The 10150-nt window shown below is 32.2% G+C and overlaps 1 protein-coding gene across 1 annotated transcript in view; it reads left to right on the forward strand.

Moving 5' to 3' along the window:
* TBCK (TBC1 domain containing kinase) overlaps positions 1-10150 on the forward strand; it is a 114388-nt gene that overhangs the window by 75737 nt on the left and 28501 nt on the right. Inside the window, exons 15-19 of the mRNA XM_017852588.1 lie at positions 1272-1370; positions 3009-3071; positions 3585-3711; positions 4871-4921; positions 6190-6273. Of these exons, the coding sequence (XP_017708077.1) occupies positions 1272-1370; positions 3009-3071; positions 3585-3711; positions 4871-4921; positions 6190-6273 (424 nt within the window). The remainder of the gene's footprint in view (positions 1-1271; positions 1371-3008; positions 3072-3584; positions 3712-4870; positions 4922-6189; positions 6274-10150) is intronic.

Consider the following 10150-nt stretch of genomic DNA (forward strand, 5'->3'; position numbering starts at 1 on the left):
AGAGTGTAAGTGTCCAGGAAATTATCCATTTCTTCTAGATTTTCTAGTTGATTTGCGTAGAGGTGTTTATAGTATTCTCTGATGGTAGTTTGTATTTCTGTGGGGTCGGTGGTGATATCCCCTTTATCATTTTTTATTGCGTCTATTTGATTCTTCTCTCTTTTCTTCTTTATTAGTCTTGCTAGTGGTCTATCAATTTTGTTGATCTTTTCAAAAAACCAGCTCCTGGATTCATTGATTTTTTTGGAGGGATTTTTGTGTCTCTATCTCCTTCAGTTCTACTCTGATCTTAGTTATTTCTTGCCTTCTGCTAGCTTTTGAATGTGTTTGCTCTTGCTTCTGTAGTTCTTTCAATTGTGATGTTAGAGTGTCAATTTTAGATCTTTCCAGCTTTCTCTTGTGGGCATTTAGTGCTATAAATTTCCCTCTACACACTGCTTTAAATGTGTCCCAGAGATTCTGGTATGTTGTGTCTTTAATGTCCTTATTTTTTAAAAGAAGACTTAAAAGTCAACAGGAAAAACATCAATATTGAAACAGAGAAATGGATAGAGTACATAATATAAATACAACTAGTAAATCTTTTCAAATTGTTCATCTTCACTAGGAATGAAAAAAAAAAAATACAAATTAAAATCGGAGTGATTTTCCATACCGCATTAGCAAAGTGAGCACAGATGCAATGATATTGGAACTGTCATTCTGTTGGAATAAATGTGAATGTACTGAAACATTTTGTAAAACAATTTGAATGCATATATCAAGAACCTTGACATCTGTGTCCTTTGTCCTATTAATACTCTTCTAGAAATTTCTCCTAAGACACAAATTTATAAAAGTACAAATTTATATGCAAAATGCAGAAGTACCCATAATAGTAGCTTATAGTGATTGAACACTTCTCTGTCACCACGTTTTTAACAGAGTGCTTTACCTGCATTATCTTATTTAACCCGTATGAAGCTGGTACTATTATCCTGCATTTAAAATGACTCATTTTAAATTCCCCCAGAGCATCAAATAGAGAGGAAGGATTTAAAAACAGGTAGAATCAGCTCCTCTTCTTAATTATATAATATAAGTTTTGCAAGGTGTTAGGGATTCATTCTATTGCTTATTTATATGTATTAATAACACCAGACACAATAATTGCATGTACTTTGAAATTTATTGCAAGTCACTTAAGTTTTATCACAGGTATATTCAGAACTGTCTAGACTAAAAGATGGCACTAGGTAATTTGAGGCGTTTTTATTTCTTTTTTGATATAGGCTTATCCATATAAAAAAAATCAAATCTGGAAGGAAGCAAGAGTTGACATTCCTCCTCTTATGAGAGGTTTAACCTGGGCTGCTCTTCTGGGAGTTGAGGTAAGGAAAAAAGAAAAGGTTAGAAGCTGATTAATTATGCTAAGAAAGGATGAAGAAGGAGAGTGCTTTCCAAATATGTATTTTTCCAGTTACTAGAAAATTATATAGTAAAATATAAGCATTGGAATATTTGGCAATTTTAAGTGGAAGGAACATAGGAAAACAATAGAAAAGAAAAATATAATTAGGGGTTTATTAGATTATACTATTTAATATTTCATTTAATGGTGGTCACAGAAAATGTTTTGATTATTACCAAGGAATATTTTAAGAATATATGTCAGTTACAGGTGGATAGTCTTGCTTATGAAGTATGCTTATTATAGAATGTGATTATCTGTTTATAAATGGTTCTAAATTTGGAGAAATCTTTCAATCTAATCTGACATGTCAAAATCACTAACATAATTTAGTGGCTTTTGGCACACCTGTTCCACCTAGAATGTGCTACCAAGAGAAATAGCTCCCATGTCTTCTGTAACACTTTCTCTGTGGTTGTGAGGAAGGGAGCGGTGTCACAAATTGTGGTGGTCTGCAATACTAACAGAGAACTCCGATGACATCAATCATGATAATGGGCCAAATTCTAGCCAGATTTTTTCATTTCTTGTCAATTTCTTTGTCATCTTGTCGTCTTATATTCTCTTATAGATAATTATCCTTGCTTTTTAAAGAATTCCAGTCAGGAATGGTGGCACATGCCTGTGGTCCCAGCTTCTTGGAAAGCTGAGGCAGGAGGGTTACTTGAGCCCAGGAGTTCGAGGCTTCAGTGAACCTTGATTATGCCATTGCACTCTACCCTGGGTGATAGAACTCAATCCTGTCTCTAAGAAAAATATTTTTTAAAATCCTCAACTGTTTTTAATCCTTTTCAATTCTCTGTTTGAAGAATTTCCTTTCTTCATGCCTGATTCCCTTGATAAGAGTCTGCAAATACCTTTGAGTTTGGTTGGTTACAAGAATGCCAATGGTTCAATATCATACAGTAATCATTAGACTTATAGAACAATATAATGCTAAAGTCCAGGAGGACTTCAGGTATCAGGTTTTCCAACTCTCATTAAATGAATGTCTCAAAGAAGTTGATATAGCAGATATCGGAGTTTGTGCCCTACTTCCTGGCTTTTTCTCTACCATGAAGATAAGCCAGAATAATAATATTTTTTTCATGCTTGGTCCTATAGAACATGACCAAAATTTGTAGTCATTTATTCAGTTATTTTTAATTTTTAACAGTGTGTAACTGAAAAATGTAAATGACCTCTCTAGGCCCTAATGATTCTATCATGTAATTATAGACATAACATAACAAGGTTGTGTTATGTTGTAGGGGCTGGGAGGTCAGCCAAACATACTTACTAGCTAAATAATTAATCCACAGCGTTCATGTTGTGGTATTTATAATTCAAGAGTTTGCCTCAGCAGAATGGCAAATTGTGACTTATCAGAGACTTTCGTCATAGATTGTCAAAGACACAGAAAATTTCTCTTAAGATGAGTTCTACACTGGGTTTGAATGTGCTTATCTGTAGTTAGGTAGGTTTCCAAAGGTAGATATTTGTAAAAAATAGATTTTTCTATATTACTAGTTGTATTAAGGATATGATAAATTAATGTATCTTCTTTTATTTTTTGCAGGGAGCTATTCATGCCAAGTACGATGCAATTGATAAAGACACTCCAATTCCTACAGATAGACAAGTATGATTTAGGTTTTCTTAAGCAACCTAAGATAATTCTGTCAAATATTTAAATTTTAGGAAGGAGCCTGAAGAAAGCCTCTTTCTCTCATGAATACAGACACACTGCTGCATACATACATTGTTAGAGAAACCATAATTCTTATGCTTATAACTTAGAACAATACCTTAAAGGACTTTAGGTCAAGTTACCTTGTTAAAATACTATAGTTCTTCATCTGAAAATTTGCCCTTCATTTGGACCAGACTATAAAGGAAAGTATTTTTGAAAAGTATATTAACACATACCTTTCAAAAGAAATGGTCTGATTCTTCTGTTTAAGTATACATACAACTTCTTTAGTGTTTCCATAAGATCAATTAAAAAATTCAAAAAATTAGGCACTTAAGAAGTTGGTCTGTTTTGAAATTCGTATTATGGCTTCTCCTTTTCCTTATTTAATGAATAAAGATTAAGGGTTTATTGCTGATTACACAATTACTGTGTCACCTTATTATTTTGCTATTTTAACAGATTGAAGTGGATATTCCTCGCTGTCATCAGTACGATGAACTGTTATCATCACCAGAAGGTCATGCAAAATTTAGGCGTGTATTAAAAGCCTGGGTAGTGTCTCATCCTGATCTTGTGTATTGGCAAGGTAACTCTTATAGTCATTAAAACTCCTCTGGAGTATTAGGAGATTGTTGCATAACTGACATTTTAAAAAATTAAAATATGTAAACATCCTTGTCTTTGGAAAAAGTCAGTATTGAAGCTCTGATTCATTTTTTGAGAAGTTTACATCCAAGCATTTTTTAAAATCTTTGTCTAAATCCTAGTAGATATCATTTAAAAACATAATATTTAATATGCAAGTTGATTAGCAAAGCAGAAAGATACTTGGAGCTGTTGTCATCTTTGTGGATACATTTTTTAAACGCCTATGCACACTGTTAAATCAATTGGGGCTAGTTGAGATTCTTATAGTTAATGATTTCTAATTTATACTTACCATGGCTATTAGGACTTAAAAATAGGCTATCATCCTAAAGTCCTCATTTTATTTATTGTCTTTTTTCCCCTTGTATCTTTAATGGTTCATATCTTTTATTTAGCTTTGCCATTATTATTTTTGTGTTTGATAAAGAATGAGAAACCTATTCCAACCCTATTTTGAATGTGTTGTTATAAGCAGCTATTTTATATTTCAGTTCTCTATTTCTTACTAGCCATAGTTTAAATAAAGGTATTATTTTTCTTAGCTCTGTGTATTTCAGAGCTATTCTATATCCTCCTAACAGTTGTAGGTAGATTTATGTACATTTTTTCAACATGACAATACATGCATATCATTATTATCAATAAAAGAAATGTCATATATTTGGAATTCACTTCACAATTTTTAAAGAATTTTTTTCATAATCCCAAAGAAAAAGAACATGGGTGAAACTCCATTTCCTAGATGAGAACGTACGTCAGAAGATATTAAGTAATTGCCAGAATTGTACACTTAGGATCAGAGATGGGACAATATCCAAAGAATTGTAACTTTCTTCCAGTTTTCTATTATTGTATTTCTCTTTTCGACTCATAATAACCTGGATAATAACAATAACTGATTCATATTGGACACATACTGTGTGCTACACTATCACTTAGTCCCCACAGTAACTCATGAGGTGACATATTTCTGGATAGATAATACTTCTAATGTTTAATCTACTTGGAGGTAATGCAGAGAACTGAATAAGGTATATATCTTCAATTCTACTAGATTATATTTATTTGATTTCTTTCTCCCAATCCCTCTGCATTAGGTCTTGACTCACTCTGTGCTCCATTCCTATATCTAAACTTCAATAATGAAGGTAAGCCTCTTTATCATTTAAATAATCATTGCACATAATATTCTAAAATATGTGATTCAGACATGAAAGGTTTTTGTTTTTGTTTTAAGGTTCTTATTCTTTCCCTGGTAGATTTCTGTGAAATAATCTATTATAGACTCATTTTAGAAATGTGAAGGATTAATTTATTACTGGAGAGTTTCATTTATGCTAAAGATATTACTAGAAATTTAGTGGAATTTGATTATTCTAAATTCCTTAGAGATTAATTTTGTCTAAGTATACTTTCTAAAGAATTTTAAAGAAATCAATTATGGCGGCACTTTTCCATAATCTTGTATCTCCAAAGCCTATAATCATTTTGGATACCTCTTCCTTAATGAAGACTTTTCTTATGCTCCTTCCTGAGCCCATAAAGCACTTTGTATTTATAAAAATTTATCTTATGTCTGTCTTGTATTCTAATACTTATATACTAATGTAATATTTTTTGACAGCCCTTTTTCAATGGCAGGTTTTTTTCCCTGCCTTTCTGCAATAACTTTATTATTGTAGGCTTTTCAATAAATAGTAAATTCGAATAACTCCAATCCCTGAAATCACATGTAGAGTGTTACTATATATAGCTTGAATGTCTAGATGCTTTATCTGACCATCTCCCTATTTTCAGATTCTATCTATTTCATGACCGAATTTACATCGATTTCTGGAATTAAGTAGAAATAGCATAATCCCAGAGAAATGAAATTTTACTCTTTGAATTATTTTTAAAATACTCTGTTCTCTGATATTCTCACTCATTAATCTAAACTAGAGTTTTTTACTATGTTTAGTTAGGCATAGCCAGTTATCACTCATACTGACCCAAACATGGTCAGGGGTCTGTGTTTGAAAATGTGAATTATAACACTATTCCTAAATCCAAAGTTCGTAGATTCTTGTTTGCATCAGCAGCAATTAAGGATCGTGAGGTCTGTATAGCTTACTAATAATGATCATGCTTAGAAATTTTAAGAAACAACGTTTAGGTAATAAAAGTTTTGATTATTGTGTGATAATGATTGCCACAGTAGTTTAAAATTTAAGTTATAGAATTATTATTTTCTGTTGTCTAAAATGTTTTATATTTTAAAACATAGAGACTTTTATCTCTTTGTTTTTCTAGCACTTGCTATCATAACTGTTATTTAATAGTAGATTCAAAGAATATGTGCTAAGTGAATGCATTACTGCTGGTCATCTACCCTATTAACTAATTTTTTACATGCCTTTGCCTTATTCTCTTTTAGCCTTGGCTTATGCATGTATGTCTGCTTTTATTCCCAAATATCTGTATAACTTCTTCTTAAAAGACAACTCACATGTAATACAAGGTAAGCAAATGTCTTTCCATGACTTTCTGCAGGGAAACTACTGATGTACTGGTGTGTTGATGTAATATTTGATTAAATTTAAGATTTTGACCCCCAAAATATGATGGTCCATCCAATAAAATCCATAAAGAGAAATTAGAAAGTTCGGTCTTTCCTCCAAATACACAAAGAATTATGGTATTTTTCTAATGGATATTTGATATCTGATCTCATTTCAGTTCAAATGCAGGCATGCTAGTTTGAGACAATGAGACTACCATTTATGTCTCTCACAATCAAAATTGCTCACAAAAAGCTTCACCATGGAGCAAGTCCACTGTAAATTAGTAAAAAATTTAAATGTTTAATTGTGTAATCAGAGTATTAAAAATACTTTTCATTTATCTCATTTCCCATGCATGCATACCCAAAATATATTCCCTCTTTCTTCAACTTCCCTAAAATATACCTCCTCCTTAAGAGTTCACGTCATAGCTTAACCTGTTTGTGAATTCATTCAGGACAACTTTAGCCACATTCAAACTTCTACTATAATTTCCTGAACTCTTTTTTGGAAGTAATATAATAGAAGTTAAAAATACCCTCATTTAGATGGAAAAAATAATCCTAAAATTTATGTGGACCCACAAAAGACCCAGAATAGCCAAAGCTATCCTGAGCTAAAAGAACAAAACTGGAGGAATCACATTATCTGACTTCAAATTATACTATAGAGCTATAGTAACTGAAACAAAATGGTACTGGCATAAAAGCAGACACATAGACCAATAGAACAGAATAGAAAACGCAGAAGCAAATCTGTACACTTACAGTGAACACATTTTCGACAGAGGTGTCAAGAACATTCACTGTTCTTGAAGTCTCTTCAACAAATCGTTCTGAGGAAATTAGATCTTCATATGCAGAAGAATGAAACTAGACCTTTATCTGTCAACATACATAAAAATCAAATCAAAATGGATTAAAGTCTCAAATCTAAGACCTCAAATTATGTTACTATGAGAAAACATTGGGGAAACTCTCCAGGACATTGGTCCAGGCAAAGATATCTTGAGTAATATCCCATAAGCAGAGGCAAACAAAGCAAAAATGGACAAATGAGATCACATCAAGTTAAAAACCTTCTGAACAGCAAAGGAGACAATCAGCAAAGTTAGGAGACAACTCACAGAATGGGAGAAAATATTTGAAAACTACCCACCTGATAAGGGATTAATGACCAGAATATATAAGAAGCTCAAATAACTCTATAGAAAAAAATCTAATAATCTGATTTTAAAAAGAGCACAAGATTTCATTACACATTTCTCAAAAGAAGACATACACATGGCAAACAGGATTCTGAAAAGGTGCTCAATATCATTGATGATCAGAGAATTTCAAGTCAAAACTACAATGAGATATCATGTCACTCTAGTTAAAATGGCTTTTATCCACAAGATAGGCAATAACACGCTGGTGAGGATGTGGAGAAAAAGGAACCCTCATATGCTGTTGGTGGTAATGTACGTTAGTATAACCACTATGGAGAACAGTTTAGAAGTTCTTCAATAAACTGAAAGTAAACCTACCATATGATCCAGCAATCCTACTGCTAGGTATATACCCAAAGGAAAGGAAATCAGTATCAAAGAGATATCTGCACTCCCATGTTTACTGCAGCACCATTCACGATAGCCAAGATTTTGAAGCAACCTAAGTGTTCATCAACAGACAAGTAGATAAAGAAAATGTGGCACTTAATACACAATGGAGTACAATGGAGCACAATGGAGTATTAAAAATAAAATAATTTTTATTTATTATTATAATACACAATGGAGTATTTTTTTTATTCAGCCATAAAAAAAAATGAGATCCTGTCATTTTCAACAACATGGATGGAACTGGAGGTCATTATGTTAAATGATATAAGCCAGGCACAAAAAGACAGGCTTCACATGTTCTCACTTATTTGTAGGATCTGAAAATCAAAACATTTGAACTCATGCAGATAGAGAGTAGAATGACAGTTACCACAAGCTGGGAAGGGTAGTGGAGGGTAGAAGTTGGAGGATACAGATTGTGAATGAGTAAAAAAAATAACCGAAAGAATAAATAAGACCTAGTATTTGCTAGCACAACAGGGTGACTATAGTTAATAATAATTTAATTGTACATTTTAAAATAACCAAGAGTATATAATTGGATTGTTTTTAACGCAAAAGAAAAATACTTGAGGTGATGGATACCTCATTTTCCCTGAATGGGTTTATTATGCATTGCATGTCAGTATCAATGTATCTCATTTACCCCATAAATACATGCACATACTATGTACCCACAAAAATTGAAAACAAAATAAAACAAGAAAACTCACACTTTTAAAACAGGTGTTTCAAATTTAAGTTTCACTACTTATTGGATAATCTTGGACAAATAATTTAACTTCTGTAGGTAATATTTTCTCATGTCTAGAATAAAATATTGTAGAGGTAAACATAATATATAAATTCCTGGTACATACATATTCAATAAGTGCTATTATTTATTTCTTTATATTACTCTTACTATGAGTACTAGTTTTTGCTAGTGTTATTATTATGGCATTATATACTGTTTTATATCATTTCAACAAGATTCTGTATATTTTAAGGCCAAGGGATTTTCTTATAGTTTTTCTGTTCTTTTAGTGCAGACTACAAAGCTGCTTACTCTCCCATTTACTGTTTTTATGATGCTTATCAGATATCCCTTTGATCTTGTTTTTAACTATATGTAATCCTTCCTGCTTTATTTTAAATAACTTGAAACTGATTCTGTGTTATATATATCATTATGGTTTTATCTAATTCACCCAGTTTTCATAAATGAAGTAGTAATACTAGATGTTGTATCTGATTTATCAAAATTCTGAGTAAGTGGGATCTCAATTAGTCATAATTTTACTTGGTTAGAAATGAATATAAAATTAGAGTATCAGAGGTTGATATAATGGGAAAATAATTAGAAAGGAAGCAGAAAGGAAAACATAAACTCAAAAAAGTAAAGCTAAAAGTAGGAAGAACAGAATATGGATAAATAGGTTTGCACATAAAAACATTTGTTCTTTCAGCATCATGTACCTTGAGGTATAAAGAAAAAGAATTAAAACTTTTGAAAATTTTGTGTTTATAAGCAAATTGAATCATGTGTTCATTCCTATATATCTGTGTCTACAGTGTAGATAGGTGTTAGAAATGGAAATAATGATCCATTGTCTCTATGTTAATTTTGAAATGCAAACTCCATTGGCTTTTGTATTTTGAAATGGTGTGGTTTGATATAGATGTGCCCAATTCTGCACATTTTCTACAGTGTGGACTTGTATGAAGTTGAGATTAATTTGAGAACGATTTTTAGAAGGTACAGCTTTTTGCTTTGACTTTTTCTAATTAAGGAGGAGTGCATTTTGTAGTGGAAGTTGTTTTTTGCTTATAGATTACCTTAATAAGGCCATTGACTGCAAGGACCCTGTTATACCTTCTTCATAGTTTATGAAGTAATGTTCCATAAGGTTATGTCCTGTACCTTATTGTTATTATTTTTATTATTATTATAATTTTAGTTCTAGGGTATATGTGCATAATGTGCAGGTTTGTTACATATGTATACTTGTGCCATGTTGGTGTGCTGCACCCATCAACTCGTCAGCACCCATCAACTCATCATTTACATCAGGTATAACTCCCAGTGCAATCCCTCTCCCCTCCCCCCTCCCCATGATAGGCCCCGGTGTGTGATATTCCCCTTCCCGAGTCCAAGTGATCTCATTGTTCAGTTCCCACCTATGAGTGAGAACATGCGGTGTTTGGTTTTCTGTTCTTGCGATAGTTTGCTGAGAATGATGGTTTCCAGC

Source organism: Rhinopithecus bieti, unplaced genomic scaffold (assembly GCF_001698545.2).
Source record: "Rhinopithecus bieti isolate Rb0 unplaced genomic scaffold, ASM169854v2 scaffold_35305, whole genome shotgun sequence".
Classification (NCBI taxonomy): Eukaryota; Metazoa; Chordata; class Mammalia; order Primates; family Cercopithecidae; genus Rhinopithecus; species Rhinopithecus bieti.